Source organism: Hippocampus guttulatus, chromosome 17 (genome assembly GCF_054856545.1).
Source record: "Hippocampus guttulatus isolate MCC_2025c chromosome 17, RoL_Hgut_1.0, whole genome shotgun sequence".
NCBI classification, from domain to species: Eukaryota; Metazoa; Chordata; class Actinopteri; order Syngnathiformes; family Syngnathidae; genus Hippocampus; species Hippocampus guttulatus.
Genome location: NC_141277.1, coordinates 534486 through 559128, shown reverse-complemented (window position 1 = coordinate 559128; position 24643 = coordinate 534486). Strand labels below are relative to the sequence as shown.

General features: G+C 51.5%; 2 protein-coding genes across 5 annotated transcripts; both read left to right on the top strand.

Moving 5' to 3' along the window:
* The first annotated feature begins 5 nt into the window (after positions 1-5).
* Positions 6-8748, top strand: dmgdh (dimethylglycine dehydrogenase). 2 transcript variants are annotated; one of them, XM_086134244.1, is made up of 16 exons: positions 6-149; positions 730-898; positions 1230-1328; positions 1531-1695; positions 1941-2145; positions 3698-3946; positions 4416-4614; positions 4685-4854; positions 4985-5138; positions 5208-5373; positions 5447-5577; positions 6370-6587; positions 6981-7138; positions 7218-7277; positions 7658-7792; positions 8234-8748. In XM_086134244.1, the coding sequence occupies exons 1-16, from the start codon at positions 25-27 to the stop codon at positions 8444-8446; spliced, it is 2616 nt and encodes an 871-aa protein (XP_085990370.1). In that variant the 5' UTR covers positions 6-24; the 3' UTR covers positions 8447-8748. The 2 variants fall into 2 exon arrangements, with proteins under 2 accessions (XP_085990370.1, XP_085990371.1); XM_086134245.1 differs by lacking the exon at positions 8234-8748 and having other exon boundaries at positions 7218-7278; positions 7650-7794.
* A 136-nt stretch (positions 8749-8884) lies between these two features.
* arsb (arylsulfatase B) lies at positions 8885-24540 on the top strand. 3 transcript variants are annotated; one of them, XR_015103411.1, is made up of 9 exons: positions 8888-9413; positions 10344-10530; positions 10640-10830; positions 11068-11275; positions 11501-11744; positions 12538-12608; positions 12751-12873; positions 20684-20804; positions 24353-24500. XR_015103411.1 is itself a non-coding variant. In XM_086134248.1 (8 exons), the coding sequence occupies exons 1-8, from the start codon at positions 9162-9164 to the stop codon at positions 13508-13510; spliced, it is 1536 nt and encodes a 511-aa protein (XP_085990374.1). In that variant the 5' UTR covers positions 8885-9161; the 3' UTR covers positions 13511-14360. The 3 variants fall into 3 exon arrangements, 2 of the variants coding, with proteins under 2 accessions (XP_085990374.1, XP_085990375.1); XM_086134248.1 differs by lacking the exons at positions 20684-20804; positions 24353-24500 and adding an exon at positions 13251-14360 and having other exon boundaries at positions 8885-9413; XM_086134249.1 differs by lacking the exon at positions 20684-20804 and having other exon boundaries at positions 24353-24540.
* The last annotated feature ends 103 nt before the right edge of the window (positions 24541-24643 follow it).

Below are 24643 nucleotides of genomic sequence, written 5' to 3'. Positions count from 1 at the left end.
TTTTATTTTTTTTGTAGGGGAGTCATGTCCGCTCGCATGTTGAAGCTGCTCACGGTGCACCTACGATCCAGGAGGCATTTCCGTCCACTTCCCCCGCTTCGGCCTTCGCGGACGTTCGGCTGCACGGCGACAAAACGAGATGAGCAAAGGTGAGACGGACCACCGGCTGACTGACTTGTTTTTTGCAAGCACATGTATGACAAATGAAGACAAATGGTGATGGACAGCAAAGAATGCACGCAAAGGTATTTCAATGCTCGGCTGCGACCAGCAGAGGCGCCGTTGATTTACTCTTTGCTTGCGTTTTTTTTAGAAGAAGAACAAAATACTTGGACCTAAAGCAGCGCTATACACAGCGCTTTCAGCCTAATACGAAATCATATATTTGCTGATATTTTTTTTTTAGGCGTTATCCGAACATTCGTTTTTTTTTTTTTATGAGTAATCATGAGAAAAAAAATAGCTAAAATATTTTTCTGTAACTTACCTCACAATTAAATGTCACTTTTCCCAATTTTGTCAACACGTAGTTATATTTTATCATGGGACAACTCCCCCCCCCCCCCAAAAAAAAAATAAGTTAGTGTGTTAACTTTGCTTTAATTGCTGTGCCACGCTTGCGCCGATCACTGGAAGTTCAACATGGCAATCATAGCAAAGAAGTCTGCGAGCCGCCCCCCCCCCGTAAAAAAAGTTTGGCGCGCCACATGTCTTTCCCCATCCCGTCAGCGACCCGTCTTCCGCGTTGGGCAAGCGATGGAAGGAGACGGCCGAGACGGTGGTCATCGGAGGGGGCTGCGTGGGCACCAGCGTGGCCTACCACTTGGCCAAAAGCGGCATGAAGGACGTGGTGCTGCTGGAGAAGTCCGAGCTGACCGCCGGATCCACTTGGCACGCGGTACTGGGCCTGCCCTTTTGCTTTGCGCATTATGACTCCACTCGACTTGGACCTGAAGCGCGCGACTTGACGAGATTTGCCGTTTCGCTTTGAAAATTTGCGTCCGGAAGCGAAAGTTGCTTCGGTTGTATTTTGGGAAAAAGGACTTCTATGTTCCACGTTGGGTGTTCCAACCTTTGCGACCCAGCAGTATGCTGCGACGTTGAACTTGCGCATCTGCCATTTAGAAAAGTGTGTCTTATTGCCTTCGTTGCACGCTTCAGGTTATCGGGCACAGCAAAGGGTCCGCGGGCTGAGAGTTGAGTGTGATTTGTGGTTTTCGCCATCCTAGGCCGGATTGACCACCTATTACCATCCGGGCATCAACCTCAAGAAAGTCCACTATGACAGCATTAAACTGTACGAGCGGCTGGAATCCGAGACCGGACAGGTGAGCTCCCCGAGTCTCGGACGGTCCGTCCGAAGATGCTCAGCGCCGGCGCTGGGCAAAAGTTGAATTGAGGCAACCGGATTGTCCTTGGCCGTCAAAGACGTTTCGGCGACAATTGTCCGCTGCGTGAATCGGAGAGATCTCGATGACTTGAGAGTTCACGCGGACAAATTCTGCCCACGTTTGGTCTCGTCGTGAGCAGGCGGTGGGCTTCCACCAGCCGGGCAGCGTCCGCATCGCGTCGACGGCCGCCCGCGTGGACGAGATGAGGTACCAGATGACCCGCACCCACTGGCACGTGACGGAGCAGTACATGATTGGGCCCGACAAGGTCCAGGAGCTCTTCCCTCTGCTCAACATGGACAAGGTAGAGTCAGGACTCGACTTGGCGTGCGTGCGAGATGTATCCCGTCAAGGCTTTGACCCGATGGCCCGTGAACTCCGAATACGAGGTTCGCTAATCGTGCCTCGTGGACCGAACGAAGACCGGACCTGACCGTGCTAACTTGAAATCTCAAGCAACCCTCCTAACCTTGACCACCCTTCCCCTAACTCTCCTAACCCTGACCCGTCCTCGTTGAGCCTTTTGCGGTCGGCGTCCACCTTTTTTAGGTCTTGGCCGGTCTGTACACGCCGGGAGACGGCCACATCGACCCTTACTCTTTGACCATGGCGCTGGCTGCGGGCGCTCGCATGTACGGCGCTCAGATCTACAACCCGGCCCCGGTCACGGGCCTCGTACCCACGGCCGACGGCAAATGGGACGTAAGGACGCCTCGCGGAACCATCCGGGCCAACCGCGTCGTCAATGCCACAGGTTTGAACCCCATCGTCCCGCGCGTGTGAACATTTTGGGCGAGGCCCCGCTCGAGGCTTGCGTGAGGCTTCCGGCCTGGTGTTCTCAGAGGCAAGTCCCCACTGAGCGACGACAACGGCAACAGAGAGACTGGAAAAGTCCCACCAAAAATCAACTTTTTGCGAGTCGTGTACTCCGCAAAAGCTTTACTCGGCGTCGGAAGTTTGAGTCGACCCAATTTCAGCCAGCATTCCATCCAAAAAAAAAATCTTATCTAACTCTTGACTTTTGTACCCGCGGACCACTCACTGCTGGGTGAGTTCAGGGAAAACTAACGCCAACCGGGTCCCGGCGGTTTTCAGAAGGGATTTTGTTGGCAGCCATTCTCTGGAACCTTCTCGCGAGCACATTGTCCAATAATTAACATCGGAGTAAACCATCAAAAAACGGTACCGGCTTAGATTACAAGCGTGGCTAGGCCGAGGTAGAAAAGCAGCACAAATCTCCGATGATGGAACGCAGTATCAGCCGCAAGGATCCGCTAAAATTAGATGACATTTTGTGGCGCGAATACGAGGAGTTAGGAGGTCGCTTCCTTGATAAATGCTCGGGTCAAAACCAAAGGGCCACATCGTCGCCGGTCTTAACCGCGCTGCGGATCCGCTCCCTCCTAAAACCGAGCGAGAATGTTGCTTGACAGCGCCATCGGGACAAGGCAAGATAGTTCAAAGCAAAGATCTAAAAAGTAGTTGAGTAAAAGGGGCAAAAAGTACACGCGCGGGTAAAGTAGTTGGCATCGGAGCTCAGATGAGTCAATCAGTCCTCCGCTATGTGACCCGATAAGATCAGTTTCAATAGATTTGCCTGGTATCCGCCGGCCACGACGGATATAAATAACTTCACCAACTGGCCTGGAATTGACAGCTGCTTGGTGGACATGCGCTTAGCTTCATTTGGGTGAGCTTTTATCAGTCGAGTACATTTTATTGACTCGGTGAGCCTCAGCGTTCAGGTGGCGAGTACACACGCACCTTGGACTTTACCGATACTTTTGAATTATGTCACACAACGGCGACACATGGACCCGGAGATATTTTTCACGCATTGAGCAAGTGCGGGCATCGGTGGAAGGAAATCGGAAGCAATTACACTGACTATTTGTGGAAAGAAATAGTAAAAGGACAGTTTGGAATAGACTTTATCGTTTTCCCTCTAATTCATTTACATCCATCTTCAAAATAAAACCAAGAAATCGCACTACCTGTCTCGTTTCTTGTAATATTTAAAAGTGCAAGCTAGCGTCGGCCGGACTCCAAAACGTGTTGCCATAGCTTTGCTTCCATTTTAAAGCGAGTAACAAAAATTGCTTCGTTAGTTCAAGATAACAAGGGACACATTACCGACAAAACAGATCTTACTTCTGTTTTGTTTTTTTTCCCCAGATCATTTGATCGAGAAATGAAAAGCTTTTTGGAGCCGAGAACCTTCAACAATTGTCGCCACCAATGGGGAATACGGTATCGCGCTTGTTTCCGTGACATTGCGATTCTGATGTCCACGTCTGCGGTTTCAGGTTTCTGGGCCCGCGAGGTGGGAAAGTTGATCGGTTTTGAGCATCCGACCATTCCGGTGCATCACCAGTACGTGGTGACCGCGACCGTGCCAGAGGTCAAGGCCCTGAAGAAGGAGCTGGCCGTCATCCGAGACCTGGAGGGCTCGTACTACCTGCGGCAGGAAAGGGACGGCCTTCTGTTTGGGCCCTACGAAAAGATGGAGAAGATGGTCCTGCAAGACTCTTGGGTTCGAGACGGCGTACCCCCGGGTCTGTGCGTTCGCAAGAAACCTTTGTCTTACGCTTATCCGGGTCGCGGCTACGGTCCGAGCAGGGAAGCCTGGACCCCCCCCCCCCCCCCCCCCCCATCTCTGGTCCAGGGTTACAGAATTTTGCAAAGTTGGAAATTTTACATGTAATGAAGGGGGAATCTGTGGGAATAAACGGTAAGAAAGCGGAAATGGACAAAATTGAAGATTGTCTCCTAATGGGGAACTTAAGTATAGTTTGGATTTTACACCGAGGCATCCCCTGTGAGACCGAGTAGCTCGATCGCGTCCTCCCCGTCGTCTCCTCAGCCCTCCTTTAGTCAATCGTCCATTAACTCATTCACTCCCAAAGACGTTTTTAAACGTCTTTTCAGACTTGGTCCAGAATCGGTTGGTACTGAATGAGTGAACAGGCCAGGGGGGGGGGGGGGGGGGTGCAAGTCATGAAAGATTCTGTCGCGCTGCTCCAGGTTTCGGCAAGGAGCTGTTTGAGTCGGACCTGGACCGGATCATGGAGCACGTGGAAATGGCCATGGAGATGGTCCCCGTGCTAAAGAAAGCCGACATCATCAATATTGTGTCCGGCCCGATCACGTACACCCCCGACCTACTGCCCATGCTCGGACCGCATCGAGGAGTTCGCAACTACTGGACGGCCATCGGATTCGGGTATGGTCGCGAGGGGACGGCGTTTCGGCGGCAACGGCGACGCCCGTTCCCCACTGCCTGGTGTGCTCAGGTATGGAGTGATCCACGCTGGCGGGGTTGGGAAATTCCTGAGCGACTGGATTAGAAACGGCGAGCCTCCGTACGACCTGATCGAATGTGACCCCAACCGCTACGGAAGCTGGGTCGACGTACCCTTCCTGTGCGCCAAAGCCCGGGAGTCCTACGGCTTCAATAACGTGGGTAAGAACAACGGGTCCGCTTGGACTTTTTGTCACCCGGAAGAACGTGGCCGATTGCGTTGACGTGGTGATGAATTTGGTGCTGACCGGAGAACCAAATGACACGGGCCTCAACTCCTTGTCCCCCCTAGTCGGCTACCCCAAGGAGGAGCGCTTTGCGGGGCGACCGACCTACCGCAGGAGCGGCGTTTATGATCTTCTCGAGGACAAATCGTCCATGGGCTTCCATGCCGGCTGGGAGCAGCCTCACTGGTTTTACAAAGCGGGAGACGACACCGGATACAAGTAAGGTGGCCATGGATCCGGGAGCCCGGACGAGTTGAGCGCTGATTTTTCTCGGGCTTCCGCGGCCAGGCCCAGTTTCAGGCGCACCAACTGGTTCGAACCCGTCGGCAGAGAGTGCAAGCTCGTCATGGAGAAGGTGGGCGTGATAGACCTGAGCCCTTTTGGCAAATTCGTTGTGAAAGGGAAGGACTCTCACAAGTTGCTGGACCGCTTGTTTGCTAACACCCTGCCCAAGGTGAGAGCCCTCGTCCAACCGCGGCGGTCGGGCCCAACGGCCCCGGCCGGGCGTCACGCTCTCGCGCTTTCAGGTGGGCCAGACCAACATCAGCCACATGTTGACGCCCGCCGGGAGAGTCTACGCCGAAGTCACCGTTACCCAGGTGGCGCCGGGAGAGTTTTTGCTCATCACCGGTTCAGGATCAGAGCTCCACGACCTCAGGTGAAAACGATACCGTGCTGAGAAGACGTCTCTTGCCGTTGCCTCGCGGGTTGGCGGCGTGAAACGGGCAAAACATTGAGCGTGGACAAATGAATTCATACGAGAGAACACGGATTTGAACGCTTCGGCGACGCCCCTTGAAAGGATGGCATTGGGCAACTCCGCTACAATGGTCGAAACCCAAAACGTTGCGGCAGCTGCTAGCGCAGCCCCAGCCAGCGGCCCGTAAATCAGAGGCTTCATTTCAACCCCCCCGATCGGTTTCCCGCAGCGGACTCTCATGGCAATCTGGCCCAATTTCCACATGTTGCCCGTCCAGTAGATCTGGCGCACTGCGCAAAGACTTGATGAGGATCACGATTGGAATGTATTCAAACGTGCTAACATCCTCATGCCAACAACATTTGCTGATACACCCAACTCCCGAAGGTGCAGAATATTCCATAATTCCTGCGCTCGAACCAGCTTCCAAACAAAGCGCACTTTCCTAACTAAACTGCACAATTACTCCCTGGCTTTGGACGCTTGGCAAAGAATATTGTCAGATAAGGAGGAGACGGTTTTGCTGCTCGTCAGTCTCAAGCGATTATTGCTAGTTGGAGTGACGGAACCCGCCAACGCAACCGCCGTAAGGACACATTTTTGACACTTCTCAAACCGGTGCTGAGAGACAACGTCTTTGCCGGGCCGCACTCTGCAACAACGCTCTGGTGTGCGTTGAGCTTCTGCGCGCGCTTGTTTGGGACTGGGACGACGTACGTCACTATAGCAACGTTTCCTTTTGTCCGACAGGTGGATCGAGACAGAAGCGGCTGTCGGCGGCTACGACGTTGACATCACCAACGTGACGGAAGAAATCGGCGTGCTGGGGGTGGCGGGACCCAACTCCCGCAAGGTCCTTCAAAAGCTCACCCGGGAGGACATGAGCCATCCGGCGTTTAAATTTCTCCAGTGCAAGTCGATCCAGTTGGCCGGCGTTGTGCTCCGAGCCATCAGGATCTCCTACACGGGTACGCGGCCCGGCCGATTTTCTCTTGTCATATTGTCTCGATGTTATTTTCTGTTTTGTCGCTTTCACGTGTCCCGAAACCTTTTTTTTTTTTTTTTTTTTTTTTTAGAGGAGGAGGGCAGATTTGAAAAAATGACGACTTTTTTTCTAACACAGGTTTGACCATGCACAACAGACGTTATTTCAAGCTGTGACGTTTCAGAAAACAATTCCACCTGTTCCTGAAGTTGACCTTTAATTCATTATAATCATTATATTATTATAGGATCCTTTTTATGAAAACCTGTTGTGCAAGAAAAAAAAAACAAGGGCTGTATGTTTTTATTTTGGGGGGGGGGGGTTTCCTATGTTGTTGTGCATTGTTGTTGACCTCTCCGGTGCACGTGGCGCTCAGGCGAACTGGGATGGGAGCTGTACGTCGACCAGAAGGACATGGCGGCAGTTTATCAGGCCATCATGGATGCGGGAAGAGAGGACGGCATCGACAACTTCGGCACCTACGCCATGGCCTCCCTCAGGCTGGAGAAGGGCTTCAGAGGCTGGGGAGCCGAGGTACAAAGACTGACGCGCGCATCCCTTTTCAAAGGCTTTTTTTTTTTTTTTTTCATCATTCCGTTGCTCGTCTCTCTAGATGAACTGTGACACCAACCCACTGGAGGCGGGCTTAGATTACTTCATCAAACTCAACAAGGTAACACTGTGTAACCTCCGCTTGGTTAACAAGCTGCTCCGCGAGCTCGCGACTCTTCTACCTTCATCTTTGCGTTAGCAATTTGCCGCCTCCGCCGGCGTTCCTCAGTCCATCATGTGTCATGCAACTTGTGATTGGCGTGCTAACAAAGCTAGCCATTCCGCTAGCGACTCTTCTGCCGCTGTCATCATCGTGTGTCTTCCTGCTTCTGTCCGTTTGTTAGCCGAGCCAGCACGCAGTTGCTGAACCCCCGTTTAATCCACGATACAAAAAGACGAGATTACATATTTTTAAAAAATGGGGTTCCTTGTCACTACACTTTGAATCACAACACCTATTAGTTTCTTTTTTTTTTTTTTTTTTTTTTGTGGGAGTAACAGCCCGCCGACTTCATCGGCAAGGCGGCGCTTCAGGAGATAAAAGCCAAGGGCCTGAAGAGGAAGTTGTCATACCTTGCAGTGGAGACGCAGGACGTTGACCCCGAGGGCAACGAGACGGTGTGGCTCGACGGAAAGGTTAGCCGCCGCCACTGTCGGCCGCTGATCGGGTTGCAAAATCCCTTGTGTTTTCAAAGTTAGAGACTCCCCGTGAGAAGAAACTCCAATTCAAAGAGTTGTTGATTTGCATATGCTGGATGAGCAATCTGTTTTGCGTAGAGGCCTGCTTATGACAACAAAATGTTTATATTTAGATAGATTTACAGAGGATAACATCGCTTTGAGGAAGGGGACAGAAGACCCTTGCTCGCACCATTCTCCAACTACAGATTTGACAGATTCACATAAATTCCCATGAAAAATTTCCAATTTGGAAGATTTACAAAATTCCCCCAAATTCTCATGATAATTCACCAAAAAGCTTCCACCCAATTTGCGATCCGAGCCGCTCCCTCCCACTTCCCCATCCCCATCCCCCACACGCCCCACCATCTCGCTCACTCGCTTCTACTCAATCAGGTGGTGGGCAACACCACATCGGGGGCCTACAGCTACAGCGCCCACCACAGCCTGGCGTTTGCCTATCTGCCCGTGGAGCTGTCCTCGGTCGGCCACAAGGTGGAGGTGGAGCTGCTGGGGAGGAAGTACCCGGCCGCCGTCATCCAGGAGCCCTTGGTGCTCACCGAGCCCACGCGGACCCGCCTGCACAACAGAGCCACGAGCAAAGCGTGACAACATCGCCACATGCCGACAAGGGATCACGTGACGTGGGCACAAAGAAGTTTGCTTTCTCGATTTAGGACAAACTTGAACCTCAATGTTATTTTCTAATTCCATGGTTTTTGTTTGGTACAATCAGAGAAATAATGTCATTGCCATTTTAGTGCGTGACAGAATTAACATTTGTACAGTTTTTATAATCAATGTATTTTTTTAATGATATGTGTAACGGATTGATATATGCAGAACCCGTCACATATGCAATAAATATACTGTACGCTATTACCTTGAGAAATAAAGTATATAGAATTCGCTATTGTCTGGATATCAGTACCGATTACTGTTTTGTTATTATTTAGAAGACCTTTCAGTCAGATTTTTCAAGAAATTCCTACTATATTAGTAAAGAAAAAAAACGTCATTTCCGTTTTGCTGGTGACCACTTCCCGATTCGTCACGTGACCCGGGGGACATTCCTTCCCGTCACCTGAATGGCTGCTGAGTCGACAGCAGAGTTTTCAAGAGTCGTGGAGAAAAGGAGCGGGCTTAAGTGGCTTGAGTGGCTTCCCCTTCTCACAGCAAAATGTGCCGATTAGTTCAGATGAATTTTACGAAACATTGACATCCGCATATGTTTGTGCGGCCCTGAACCGTTCAAACCACAAGGCGGTCTTCCCGCTTCACTTGGTGTTGCGACAGCCACTTCCGCCACAGTTGGTAGGAGATAATGGCCGTGAAGCTTCCTTTCTTCGCGTTGCTGTTGACCGTCGGTTGCCGCGCGGCGTCGGGCTCCAAGCAGCCGCACATCGTGTTCATTTTGGCGGACGACTTGGGCTGGTACGACGTGGGCTACCACGGCTCGGAGATCAACACACCTCACCTGGACAAACTGTCGGCCGCGGGGGTCCGCTTGGAAAACTACTACGTCCAGCCGCTTTGCACCCCGTCCAGGAATCAGCTCATGACCGGCCGCTACCAGGTGAGACACCCGAACGATACCGCACTGCACCCGGCATCGTCACACACCGGTGTACCCGGAACCCAGTGAGTTCTTTGGGGCCTTAGCAAATCTACGGCCACGTAATCGTGCTCATGGTGATAATTGACAATAATAATGGGGATTAATTGTTAGAATAATAATGACGACGGTGTGTTGTATTTTTTTCAGGTGCTGTTTGTCGTCAGAATTTTAGTACCGTTTCGGAAACTGCTAACGATGCTAATTGTAGTATTGTTTCTAGTACTGTTAATAATAGGGTTAATAGTGTTTTGAGTAATATTTCTAGTACTGCTTCTCGTAATGCCTGTGATCAATTTCGCTGGACGTCCTTTTTGTAATACTTATTTGAATACGTTTTATTCTTTGCTCTGGTTTTGAATGTCTTGTAATTACTTTTAGCTGTTGTCACTTGAAGGAATTTTGGGAAGTCACTTGTTGTTTTTGAATGTCGGTTTGGTTTGTGAATGCTTTACTTTTGATTGTGTGAAGCACATTGAGTTGCCTTTTGAATAGATTTTGCCATGTGAATAACCCTGCCTCGCTTGACCTACTGTTCCCTGATCACATTTTGGGGCACCCAAGTCTGATTCACATTATTTTGAGTGTATCTGCGAATACCGATACGATACCTTGACTTATCAATTGTCCTTTTTAAAAAAATAAATAAAATGTTTTCCGAATAAAGGTATCTTCCCAGCCACCCTGACGCCTTTTCAAATCGTTATAAGTTGAAGGCTTAGAAATCTCCCCTTTGAAATATCCATCCAAAAGTGATACAGAGCCTCCCCCTCGCATCAGCGCTGTCGCCTGCAGACGGTGAAATAAGAAGCGGCTTCGGCGCGGCCACTGTCGTTCGCCCCCCGGGTTGGTCTTTTTTCACCAGCACGTTGCGTGTTTGACGGTCGGCAGATCCACACGGGCATGCAGCACCAGATCATTTGGCCGTGTCAGCCGTACTGCGTGCCGCTGGACGAGACGCTGCTGCCCGAGCTGTTGTCCGAGGCGGGCTACGCCACGCACATGGTGGGCAAGTGGCACCTGGGCATGTACAAAAAGGACTGCCTGCCAACGCGCCGCGGCTTCCACTCCTTCTTTGGTTTGTACGCGCCACGCGTTCCCCTCACGTCATCGTGCGAGGCGACAGTTGTGCAGCCTCCTTCTTCCCTTCGGATATCTTAACGCCGCTTTTTTGATCTGTTCCCCAGGCTACCTGACCGGCAGCGAGGACTACTACACTCACATCCGCTGTAGCCCCATCGCTGCCCTCAACTCGAGCCGCTGCGCTTTGGACCTGCGGGAGGAGGAAGCGGCCGCACCGGGATACAAAGGCGCTTATTCCACTGAGCTGTTCAGCCAGAGGGCCGTCCGGATCATCGCCAAACACGACCCCAAAAAGGTGAGCGCTCCCTTAACGTAAATGCTAATCATAGTAACGACTAAATAACAACAGCAATAATAATAATACAGCGATAGTACATTCAGTTTTTATCAAGATAAGGTTAAAAAAAATTGTTGGTGACTTGGTGTCTTTGACCAGTCACACACACACACCCGAAACGCGTTTCTTTTTTTTTTTTTTTGAAACATCATGACTCTTCTTGTAATATCAAGACTTTTGGTGCTTTTGTTTCAGCCTCTCTTCCTCTACGTGGCGCTGCAGGCCGTGCATTCGCCCCTGCAAGTGCCCGAGCGCTACGTGGCGCCCTACGCCTTCATCCGCGACACGAATCGCCGGGCGTACGCCGGCATGGTGGCGGCCATGGACGAGGCGGTGGGCAACATCAGCCTGGCCTTGCGCCAGGCCGGACTTTGGGCCAACACTGTCCTGGTCTTCTCCACAGGTACGCATGCACACCACCAATTCATGGATAAGAAATTCTGATTATATAGTCCAAAAAACAACTTTATTCTCATATTGGTACACCTTTTTCTGAAATAAATTACCTTGTGAACTTAATTGATCAACATTTGTGGAATGACACCCCAGAAGCAAAGCAAAACGCCCCCCTCTAAAAAAAAATCTGCTTCTTGCTCTGAATTGTGTCACGGTTCGGTCCCTTGGACAGATAACGGCGGCCAGACGCTCCAAGGGGCCAGCAACTGGCCGCTGCGAGGCAGGAAGTGGTCGCTGTGGGAGGGAGGAGTCCGCGGGGTGGGATTCGTGTCCGGCCCGCTCCTCCGGCGGCCGGCCAGCGCCAGCCGGGAGCTCGTCCACGTCTCCGATTGGTTGCCCACGCTGGTGGGACTGGCGGGGGGGCGCCTCAATGCCACCAAGCCTCTGGATGGATTCGACGTTTGGAACACGATCAGGTGACGGATGCTTGATAATCACCACTCTATCAATTTTACATTAGACGACTTTACAAAATATTTGCTCGCTGTTTAATAGTCGTTGTAGTATCTAGTCATGTGTGTCCGTCATCAATCACAAGCTGCTTGTAACAGTCAAAAGATCTGCCATGGTCATGAGCTTCCGCTTTGATACGCTGCGGTCTCGTCCAAAAGAGAACAATACTGCCATCTGTTGGCCATTTATCTATCATGTTGACTACATTTGATGCTCTTTATTATAATACAGATTAATTTATGGCTTGTGTTTCTTAAAATAAATATATGGGAAGAAGACCTTGGAATAAAAATAATCACACGGAAAATCGCAATCACAGTATTGAGGGGGGGGGGGGGTCGCCATTAGATTTTTCTTCCAAATCATTCAGCCCTCATTTGGTTGATGCAAGAAGGCCCAACATCGGACATTCCGCACGACTGCGCGTTTGTCTTTCCTTCACGACGGCAGGGTCCGCTTTGACGAGCGCTTCTTCTCGCTCGCTGCCTAATTGTGGACGCGGCGGAGGAGGTGAAACCCAAGGTCACCACACCACAAAGTGCTCCCTTGCGTCCCGGCGCTGCGCTCCCATTGGCCGCCGCGCATCGGCCGCCCGCCGCTTCTTTCAAATTGGCCGCAGAGAGCGAAAGCAGGCGGACGGCCGAGAGTTATTTGTGTTATCAGACGCTGCGGTCACCGCACATTACGGGTGGGTGTGCTGTTTTTGATTTACACACCCCCGTGTGTGTGTTTAACACACCTTTGTTTATATTCCAGCAAAGGCTTTGCCTCGCCCAGACTGGAGCTGCTGCACAACATTGACCCAATGTACAACGATATCGCCCCGTGTAAGTCGATGACGCACAAGCGCCACACTCGTCCGCCTCGCTGAGAGTTCAGCCTCGGCTCCACTTTTTCTTTGTGTCAGTGAGATGGTCTCGGTAGTTGTGTCGGGCCCCACACACTGTGAGTGTCCCGGTCTGCATGCAGGTCCCGGCTCGAAGCGTCTGCGAGCGTTCGGTGGCGACAGAGGAGTCTCCCGGTCCGGCTTCAACGTGTCCGTCCACGCCGCCATCAGATCCTCAAACTGGAAGCTGCTGACAGGATACCCAGGTGAGCGCCACGTGGGTCGAGCGCAAAAGCCATCCACAAAAAAAAGACAGTGGCAGAGTCAATCACCACAAAAATACATTTCTCCTCCTATATGGAATAAAATGAAAAAAAAAAAGAAAAGTGCAGGCCAAAAAACGCAAACGAGAGCTCATCTTTTCATGCCAAAGACAATGAAAAAAAACATTTATTTCATGCAAAAATGCCACAAAACAGTGTTACTCGGTGTTGGAGCCTATCGTGCGAAAAAGTCAAAGAAAACGCGGTTTGTCCAATGATGCGACAAAGCTAAACCCGGCGATGGTCCTCCTCAATCCTTTGAGGCAAAGAAATCCAAAGAAAAAGCCAAGCCCACATTGAATCCTTTGGTGCGGGCCCAGGTTGCGACGTTTGGTTCCCGCGACCCGGCCAAAACGGCTCCTCTCCGGGGGCCTCGGAGCCCCTGAAGCCCGTGATGCTATTCGACGTGCTCAAGGACCCCGAGGAGAGGAACGAGGTGTCGGCCCTTTACCCCGGCGTGGTCGAGCGCCTCCTGGGCCGCCTGAGCCACCACCAGCAGAGCGCCCTGCCCGTCCACTTCCCCGACGAGGACCCGCGCTGCGACCCGGGCCCCGCTGGAGCCTGGGGACCCTGGGCCTAAGATGGTCAGAGGGATGGCGATTGACACCCACTTCTTGGACATTTTTTCCAGGACATATTTGCAAACTCATGTATTATCAGAGCTGCATTGCACTGTTGCCAAAGGGGGTTAGCACGCTATTTGTGGTCAGCGGGTGAGGAATTTGGCTTGGAGTTCTACTTGCAAACCAGGAATTTGTTGGAGAATCTCATTTTCCTTGGGCGTTTTGAACCTTGACCCCTTGGCGGTTGACCTCTCCAAATAAGACGCCCCTCCCCCCAAGCCCTCATGCAGGGCCAGCGACCTTTGAACCGTCACGTCAATAGGAGAAGACCAACAAAAATCTTTTAAGAAGCCAGTCCAGAAGAGAGAAATTCTGCCCTCCAGATCATCTCCGCCTTGGCCCAAAAAAAAAAAACCATACTTGATTTGGTTGAGTGGGCCACAAGATGATTTTGGAGCCCTTCAGAATGTCAGCTAGTCACTCAGCTGTTAGCCTCCCTGATCAAAAGGTTCAGACTCGGATTGAAAGAGAGATGGCTGCCTCACAGAGCCGGATGACAACAGGGAGCACTCAGCTGCTTTCAGATATTCAAGTCATCCTTTTGGAGAGCTTAAAGGAAATATGCTCACGTACAAAATAGAATATAGCATGGAAAGAGCATGGTATATTCATAGTATTGATTCAATTGTTATATATTTTTTTAATCATCACCTTTATTTGTCATGATTTCAGATATACAGTATATTTTTTAATCGTTTGCAAAATGAACTATATTATAACTGCTATTTGTATTATTGTAAATAGTGGTATATTTTTTTTAATCTGTCTATTTTTAAATAAAATCTAATCATAAAAGAATTTGTTTCTAACCACAATCACGTTTGCTGGTGCCCTGTTTGGCGATGTCAGCTTCCGCCCGGCAAATTGGCCACGCTGCGATTCGAACCGAAGAACTCTGAGACAGATGTGGCAACCTTGCTGCTGTTCATAGTGTTTGTGTCTATTTCATATTACAGTATTATTACTACACTTTGGGGGAAAAAATAACTGTTTTTTATTTTATTTTTTTACTTCGATCGTCTTCCTCGCAAATCGCGGCTGCTGGCATCCTGATTGGCTACTTACGCGGCGGCTTGCTTTTGGTTCTTACCGGTAGCGCTCTTTCATTGGTGACTAATCTGCCCGAAAATTGATTATTTACATTATTGTTTTTAAAAGATTTTTTTTCAACACATGAATATATTACATTACTATTATATATTCTTTTAATTTCATCGAAGCGGTTTGCCCAACTCCCATAATGAGGAACGCGAGCGTTGTCCTGATTGGCTCGTTCCACCGGGGCTCGCTTTGGATTTGTTGTTACCGGTTGCCGGTCTGTGATTGGTGACTCTCCGGCATGTTGATCACGCCCACCGAAGCAGCGGTTCGCCACCGCCTGGGCTGGCCCACTTGGTGGACCTTGGCGACGGCCATTCATTCTTCTGCGGTCCGCCGGAGGACGTGGAACCAAAAAGAGCAGAAGGCAGCAGACTCGAGGGAAAGGGAAAGGGAAAGTTTGCCCGGTTCTCATCTCACGCCTAAAAAGAGGGGGAAACGTCCAGCCGCTTTGACAAAGGGAGTCGTCACCTATCGTCGTGTGGGAGTTTTTAAAAAGCTTCCCTCAGCAGCATCCTCAGATTCACGTAAGTTCAGAGATATTTCGTCTTACTTCGCTACTAAAGCACATTTTCGTACGTGTCCCCCAATTTTTTCCTACTTTTCCACTTCGGAGCCCAACCGGGATACTCGCCTGGTCGCAGTCGAGCTGACACACTTTTTTTTCGTCTCGAAGCTCCTCTGATGTGGCGTCCATCCAGCTCATCTTTGTTGTCTGCTTGAAATACTGTAGTTCGATGTCGAAATGCCCGTTAAGACTAAGGGACGAACAAGCTTATTTGGGTGAACATAAGTTGGATTGAATTGAACGATGAATTGTGCTGAATCTGCTACTTGGTAAAAAAAAACATGACGTCACAAATTGTGAAAATATATCTTTTCTACTTATATAGCATATACTGTATATTACATCCGTCGAACGCTCTCTTGCCCTCTCTCTTCATATGTATATATGCATATTTGTTTGGAAAGCGCCCTACTTGATACAAGCCACTTTCTTGGTGAAACACATCTTCGGTTATTATTATTTCAGCTGAAACTACTATTTAAGGTCGATAGTGGATCGATACCAAACGGTGCTAGCTTGTTTCACGGCTGCTAAAAAGTTGACACTGGTGTGAGCTCGCGAGGTCGTACTGTACAAACAGATGAGTTTGGGGTTCATGAAATGCTAACACAGAAGGGGCATTGCTTCAAAAATTGATGATGGGCTTTGGGGATGGCAACTTTCAGCCAAACAACACAGGGCAAAAAATATATTTGCCCTCTCAAAATGACGTCCGTTTGAAAAGCCAAATTGTTAGCACTGTCTCACTTTTATGGGGTGGAAATGTGTCCTCTGGCTTCCTCCCACAATCCCAAAACATTCATGTTAGCCTTAGTGAGGACTCCCAAATTGTCCATAAAGCGAAGCGTGAATGATCTCGCTCAAAGTCAGCTGGGATCGGCTCTGAGGTTAAGCATGAATATGGATGGATAGTTTACTGCCAAATAATGGATGTACACGATGAAGAATCAGTATTCTTGGCTATTCATGCTCGATACAAGGGATAGGCAAGCGTAATCGTTTGATCGTTCGCAACCCCAGTTTTGAGCCCAATATCGCATCGCTCAAGTGTCACGTAGGCCTTGACTGACGTGCTGACTTCTTGAATGGGCAAGGTAAGCGGAAGCGATGGCGCCGCTACCGGTTGAAGATGAATTTTTGTTAGTTGAGTAGGCCCATGAATTAGCTAGTCGGCTAGGTTTATGGGTGAATTCGTTTTGTCGGCGAGTTAGTAGAATGAGTTAGTAAAAGAATGAGTATCTGGGTGAATTAGTTGCGCGAGTGTGCCCAGTGAGTTTATTGTGTCAGTAAATCAGTTGTTAGATAGCTGACCGAATTAGTGAGCTTAGCTTGTTGAATACATTTGTGAGTTCACTACCTTTGTGACTGCTGTTGAAAGTGCGTTGACGAAGCACTTTGGTGTCAGGTGTCGGGCAGTAAAGGGAAAAACAGGCCCACGCCTGGAATCTGTTTGTGTGAAACAAGGGATGTCTTTCCCGTGTAAAATAGGAAAAAGTTACTGACGTATGGCCACCTGTGAATTCTGTTGTTTCGGGAGGGCTGAAGTTTCACACTGGATGCATCTCGGCTCTTTTGCAGGGTTAGGGTTATAAACCTGTGTGACAATGCTTGTCTTTTGTGCTGGCGCACGGCGTCCCTCATGGTTCCGTGTTAGGGCACCTTTCAAAAGCACCCCCCCCCCCCCAAAAAAAAAATCCAGGGTTCATTTATCCCTTCCCTGCGGAGCACCGCTCCCCTTCTTTGAAGCCACAAAAAAGTGCTGCGCTGTAATTCTTGGCAGGCGTATGGCACAGATGCATGGAGGAAAGCTGCGTTACGAAACTTTCAAAGTGCGGAAAAAGCTGACCGTCCTGTCGTCACGTGTGCGCTTGGACAGAAATTAGAGAGCGTAGCTTGTGGCAGAAAACGACAACCTCGCGCACGTGGGCCACATGGCGAGCCTTTCGTGCGCTTCAGATGTTGTCCACGCTTTGGTCTTCACTCATAAATCCTGAAATCCCTCTCAGAGGCATTTTAGAAGCTATAGAAAAGACAAAAAAAACACTTTTCCCCTTGCCAAGAAGAGATGACATTTTCTCGTAATGTGACTCCTTTGTGTGCACCTTTTTTTCTCAAAGACAAACATTCCAAGAGCATATGACATGACATGACCATTTTTTTCCCCGACTTTTGGACTTTTTGCCCTCCAAAATAAGTTGCTGATAAGATTAAAAATTTTGCTTGACGCCGTTCTCGCAATGGAACACTTGAGATGAGTTTTCAATTTTTCTCGTAACATGAACATGCTTGTAAAATTCCTTTTGTTTCTTTTTTTTTTTTATTGAATCATTGAAAAAATGATCAGTTTTCACATATTTTTAATGGTAAAACTATGGCTTTCTTCTAAATACCATGAATAACTCGGGCAGATTTCAATTTGTATTTTTGTGTGTGTGTGTGTAAAAGTACAGCCTTATACTCACTCGTTCTAACAAAAAATTTGTGGTGACCTCAAGCCACCCCCCCCCTTATAAAATACTCCCAACTCTGCTAATTTCGTTTTTCTTTCTTTTCAATGCTGCCTTCTTCCGCCTTGACATAAAACAGCTGTTTTTTTTTTTTTTGTTCCAGTCGATTGTTACTTTGGGCTCGATGGCGTCATCCATCCACGTTTTTCCGACTTTGAGATGTTGGACAAGCTTCCAAACGGGGGGGACACACACACACACGAAAACAGGTCACGTCCGTGTGAAATGTGACAAAGTGCAGCGGAGAGCCTTTGACGTTCCCACGTGGCTTCCTGTCCTACTTGCACTGCCACAAATTACATCTCTATTAAAAAATGTTTTTTTTTTTAAGCTATTGAAAAAAAAAAGACTGTTATGGAAAGAACCCCCCCCCCCCCATAAGGTTGCAAGCTGGCATGAGGGCGCCGTGGCCGTTTCCACGTGGCCTTCCTGTCCTACTTCTGCTGCCAAACAGCTGATTTGGGAGTTGACGCTCTGCCGTGCAACTTTATTGCCGGGGCAGTCATGCACTCTTGATTAGATTAGGCGGCTCTCTTTGGCGGTGGTGCTGGGGGCAGCGTGGGAGGGGGAGGGGGGTCAGCGGTGGGGGCACCTAAACCTCCTTGCAGCCCCTGGGGCTTCCGGGGTGGGGTCCTGGCCCAAAACGAGGCACTCCCTCGAAAAGAAAAAAAAAAGATGTGGGGGGGGGGGGCGGAATGCCTTTTTGTGTAGCGGGGGGTTGGTGGTGTTGATTATTCTTCGCTGTGATGTGCGCTGCAGTTGGCCGATGTGGCGTCGTCATCATCTCCGCGGCCGCCATCACGTCGCGAATATTCTTGATCAAAGCGCTTCCCGCCCGCCGTACGCAGCTGCGTGCTGATGTTTGATGGTTAGGCGGGCCCGGGTCACGCGAACGCCTCGCAGCTGCGCGCGCCTCAAATGAACACGGAAAAGCCAACGACTCAAATAAAGGTTTTTCTTCTTCTTCTTCTTCAAAATGGGATTTTTTTTTGTAATCACATTTGGACCTGAAATCGTCTTGTCCCATTGAAATGAATGGAAATGCTATTAATCCGTTCCACCCCACCCCCCCCAACCCCGCCATAAAAATATTTCAACGTGTTCTTCAGTTAAGAACAATAGCTCCCTAAAAACAGAGTGTATTTTTTTCAAAACATCCAGTGACTACAATTGATGAATGGTAAGAACGAAAGAGTTAGTGCACGTGTGTCGACTGCGTGTGCGTGGCGTAAAAGTTAATTTGGTGTCGTGTTCCCATAGCGCGGAACTGGCTAATGGCCCGAGCAGCTGTGGTTTGATTTGTGGTGCGACGACTCCGTCGGTGACTCGCAGGCCGACTCGGGATAATGTTACGCGACCCGCGGGACCTCGCGCCGTCGCACAAAGCTAACGTCATGCGTCGGCCCGAGTGGTATTTTCTGAAATTGTCTTTTTTTTTTTTTTTTTTCACACACCAGAATCGAAATAAAACTCGCCACTTCTTTCACAAGGGCGAGACCAAACGCTCACTTGAGAGCATTTTCCTTTGGCAAAAAAGTCGCTGTTTTCGAAACGGCAAAAGGTCGATGCTGAGAAGCGTGTTTTTACCAGGAGGGGCTGGGGGAGGGTTGATTTGGTCCCTTCTCGTTTTACACGTCGTCAGCATTTATCCGAGCCGCTAACAATACATTCTTATCCGAACAGTCCAGCTTTATTTTTTTTCTCCTCATTGCATCACATCTTCATTCTGACAAGATTCGGAGCGTTTTCCTTCAATTTGTTCCCCTCATTATCTGCCTTTTTTAGTTTTGACTTTAGAACTTCTTTGAAATAGTCAATTTAGCTTTTAGCTCATGGAACGTGCCCCCCCCCCGAAATGACTTTTGTCAGGCTTGTGGCTTTTTGGGGCTGACGAAAGCCCCCGAAGCTTTCAAAGTGAGTCCGCCTACGCAGGACGGTGCCGACACCGAAGCAAGACGCCAGGGACGAATACCTTGGAGATAAAAGCGCAAGGCTTTTTTCCTTTGACAATTAAGTGCGGCCTTCCGGGGTCAGACATCTGTGATCCATCTCCCGGGGGGCAGGCGTCTGGAGCTGCGCCCCCCCCGCCCCCCCCCCCCGCCCCTTCAGAATCCACCCCCCCACCAACTCTCAGTCCGCCAGCAGTGACTTCCCGCTAGTCGCCTCAGAAATGTGCTGCTACTTTTTATTGTCTTGCGGGACCGCCACCGCCACGCATCCTTTGGCTTTGACGTCGGGAACCGCCATTTTTGACAAGCGCGGCAACGTTATCGGTTCGGTAGCGCTGGCCCGCTGGGCCCATTTCGACCAAACGAGTTGGAGTTGTTTGCACAACACCTCTCAAACGACAGCTGTTTCGGTTTTAAAAAGAAGCCCAAAGAAAGTTCGCTACGCGAGTCGTCATTCTTTCGCCGCGGTCCGTTCTCCATCCGACACGTTGGAAGAACAACAATTAGAAATCGACGCTCGCAAATCGGCAGCCGGCTGCTGCGCGTCCGACTTCATCACCGTGCCACGATGTCATCCTTGCGTTCGAGCGGCCGAGGAAATTGGCGAGTACGAGGATAATGATTGCATTAGCGGCGCAGTGTGTCATCAGCGGGAGGGGCGGAAGGCCACTTTTTGCTTCTTGTTTTGTTTTGCCTCTGAAGCGTGTTTGGGGGGGGGGGGTGATGAAGGGGATTAGCATGTGATGTTGCGCCAATAAGAAAACAAACAAAGAAACGACAACAATCGCTTCCTGGAGCACATTCGCAGATCATGTCTTGCCCAGTCGTGTTTTGTGACTCGGGTCGGGCTCCTCCGGTTCCCGTCTCGCGATCTCGCCCGAGCCGCTGCGGGAATTGGATCCGATTCCAAGCCCGTTGCAGAGTTTTGGTTGCGAAAGCTGACGTTCCTTCCTCGCGCAATCTGTGACGTTCGGCCTCGGCTTTGTGTCTTTTTGTCCGTCCTCGCAGAGGACGACCCGCTTTGATGAGCGCCTCCCGACCGTACCTGAGAGTTACGTTTTCAGAGCGCGGCCACGCCCGATGAAAATCTCGTCCGGAGTCTCCGCCTTCCGCTCCGCGCTGTTTCGCGGTAAGTACGTAGCCGCCGGCCGCCGCGGTCCTTCCGAGCCGCCGAGCTCGTCGGAAAGGTTTTGTCCCGGGTTTCCCGCTTTGCTTGCGTTTGGCCTTCTGGGGCCTCTTTCGGCCTGTCGCCGCCGCCCCCTTCGCGGCCCCGTCGATCGTCCGCAAAGCGCGCCGCCTCGAGCCGACGCCGCCTCGTCCCCTTTGGACTTGGCACAATACGCTCGCCTTCCATATTTGGCTCCCGGAAGCAAAGCGTCATCTTCCACCGACTCTGGAAATTGCTGCGGCTTGAAGAAGGAAGTCGCACGTGTGTGAAGGGGGGAGGGGGGGGGGGCTTTAGGCCCTTTGTATGTTTTTCCAATATGGGGAAAAAAACAATGGCATGGCCAACAGACGGCGGGGACCACCTGTGAAGGTCATTTTGCGAGTGGAAAGCCCCCCCCGCCCCCGCCCCCGCCATAACAAACACGCTGATCATTCGTCACGTCCGTGCAGCAAAATACTTGATACGGCGGCCGCCTGTTTCCTGTTAGCGCTCGCTTGTTTTTCGGCTTCCGTCGTGCTCGAGTTCGGCACCGATGCCGCTCTTCTCGAAACGCGCCGTGAATTTCCCCCGCTGGTTTGCTCGCAGTCCGTGCTCGTTGAATTTGAGCGTCCTCGTCGAAAATGGCCACGTCGGCGCCAGACGCTCGCGGGCCTGCGCGCCAATTGCGCGTTTCCCGTTGCGCCCGTTCGTATCGGAGCCGTCGGCGGGGCGAGGCGGCTTGAAGCCGTGCGCCGCGGGACCCCATGCGCACTTTTGCCAGCCCGTTGCGTCGAAAGTAGTTGTCACTCTTTTTGGGGGGGGGGGGGGAATAGGTGAAAACACGTCTGACTGATCATCCCAAGCTCCTTTTCGCCCCGCGTTTGTCAATTTAGTTTTTCCCAGCAAAAGATGACGGGGGCTGCCCCCCCCTGGTGCTGTTCGGATAAAAGCCGCTTGAATTCTGGCTCGGCCTCGTTTGTGGGAATCGCAACAGGTCGGCGCCTGGGGGGGGCGAAGTGGGAGCTCATCCCCAGCGCAAAGACGGTGGGAACAATGCTTGGCCATATCCCCCCCAAATACCTTCCAGCCCGAGCTCTGCCGACTTCCCGATTTCCTGCGTCTGGCCTGGAAAACAGAAGTGCAGGATTTGCAGCGCCCCCCCCCCCCCACCCCGAGTCTCCGTTTATGGATCCTGGGGCTGTTTTGGGGGGTGGGGGGGCAAAGGTGGGGCTGGAAGCGGTTAAACATAATGGATGCAGTGTCGAGGCTGAGGCCCCCCCCCCGGGGGGGGGCACTGGAGTTCCTAGCGGTGGGAAAGGCAGTTTTACCTGGGAGGTGTGAAGAATGGAAGGCCCCACTTGAGCTCCGTTTGACTTTTCGCCCCATTGGTGGGCAAGGTTTGCCGCAAAACCAGGACGGGGCGGCGGAAGCAACGCCTCGTTGATGCTTCGTCTTTGTTTTCAGCGCCGGATGGGTCAACGTTTTCGATTCGCCTTTGGGGCCGGAAGGCACTTTGTTGCGCGATACGTTTGGAGTCAAAAGACCCCCCCCCCCCCCCCCCCCGGCGAGCTTTTGGTTTTTTTAGCCGGCACAATGCGCACTCCTCAAATGGAGCCGCCGGAGGTGTCGGGGGGCCCCCGCAGGTGCGTGGTCTGTTGACCGCAACTATTCTTCTCTTGCGCTCTTTCCCACGGTTTCCTTTGGACGGCGCCGTTGGGATTTCCTTACCTTCAACACATCCGCATGTGGATTTGCGGCATTCCCCCCCCCCCCCCCCCCCGCCCCTCAGAAGGCCCGAGAGCACCGAGACTCCCGCACCGTAGCCGACTGCAACCTCAACTATGTAGAAAAAGTATTCCCAGAAGTTGTAAAGGCGGAACAACTCCAGATTGTCTTCGGGCCCTCGAAATGTCTTTGGAGCAACGTTTGCGCTCCCCAGTTTGATCCTGGACGATCCGTCAAATGCTCAACACTTTTGTGGTGCGCCGGCGGCATATGAAGCGCCGCGTATTTTCTCAAGAATTGGATGACGTAACGCGAGCGTTGGGGGAGGGGGGGGGAAGGTGTTTTGAAAAAATGGCGTTGGTGTCCTCGTACGATTGTGCAAGGGAGATATTCTTGGTCCAACCGCGCGGCGTGTTGCTTTGGCGAGCGGGCGTGTTGCGCGCTCTTTGCCGTGATTGTTTGCCTATTTGGCGCGTGCCTCCCACGTGCTCGTCGAGGCCTCTTGGCGGCGTCCGGATGGTGCCGGCGCCGCTTGCAGGTGACATCCGCCCGTCCCCCTGGCAGATCTTTTTTTTTTTTTTTTTTTTAGTTCTAGAGCGCAGCCGTCAGCTCTCGGGCCTTTTGGCCCCAGCGCGTTTGTTGCGGCTCTTTCGGGCCGTCGCTCGGCAACCCGCGTCCCACGGTCGGCTTTTACGTGGCTCGTATTTGATTTGATTATTTCTTTCCCTCCGCTGGAAAACTTCCTTCCCGCGCCAGTGGACGCAAAGGCGGCGCACGTCGGGACGGCCTCCCCGAGGGGCTTTGCGATGCGGATGAGCTCATCGCCTTTGATCGTGAGCGGTCGTCGCCGGGCGGGGGCCGCGTGACGGGATGTTGCTCTTGGCCCGTCGCGGAGCGCTGACGAAAAGCCCGGCGAGACAAAAGAAGGGAGATCCGGCCGCTCGGCTTGTTGTTTTAACCCAGATCGGTTGACCCGCACGCAAGGTGCGGGCGCCGAGTCCACTCGCCCCGCCGGAGGAGCCCATCGGAGGAGAGACGCGGGAGGGCCGAAAGGGGCGAAACGCTTCACGGCGGCCTCGTCCCGGAGAGCCACCGAGGCGCGCGCATTCCTGCGGAACGCGGACTGCTTGGACCCTCGGCTTTTTGTTTTTAATTTGGGGACTTTGACTCGACTTTTGTTTTTTTTTTGCAGGACACGCGGCGCGGTGGAGCTGACGTCATGCGCCGATCAAAACACGGCCACAGATGTGCTGAAGCGTTCGGAAAGATTGGCCCGCTTGCCGCTGGAAAAGCTGACTCGGCCGTCCCGCTCCCATTTCACCCGCGCGCGATATTTTCTTGGGCTGCCGACGAGGCCGGCCGGCCGGGATCGATCAGTCCCACCAAAATGCGCGCGCGACCGACTCGTCCCATTGTCGGGATGTCCGCCGTCACCCCGAGTTGCTTTTTTCGTCGTCGTTACCGTGGCGGATGTTGACGTGCGGCGGCCAGCGAGCTTCCCATCATGCCCCCTTTTGGGCGGCCTTTGATCCTTTCGCCTCGGCTTTTCCAGCGCCGCGTTTAACTCATTCAGTACCAGCCAATTCTAGACCAAGTCTGAAAAGACGTTTAAAAACGTCTTTGGGAGTGAATGAGTTAAAAGCGACCAGCTCGGGATTCAATTCCCAGCTCGGCCGGACGCCTTTTGAGAGGAAGCGGCATCCCGAGAGCGCCTTTGATGAGACTTTTGTTCGACGCGGACATGCTCGCGAAATTGCCGTGGAATAAAAAGTCATTCACCTCCATTTGTTTGTCTCATCCGGCAGGCGTGTCGCAGGCGAGCCGGCTCACGGGGGAACGCCGCCTTAAAAAGGATGTAGAGGTGGAAACCGCTGCCAAACTGCCTGCCAGGAGGGGACCGGCCGGAGTCCAGAGTCCCAGAGGGACTGAAAGAAGGAGCGCATGTGCGGGACAAGGAAGCAAAGGGCTGAGAGGAGAAGTCCGCACGTGACTCGGCTCAAGGACTGAAAGTGAAGAAGTCAACGAAGGACTGAGACCAGGCCTAAAAGAAGAACCCAAGCCAGCACCTCAAGAACTGAATGCCTGACGCGGGGGAC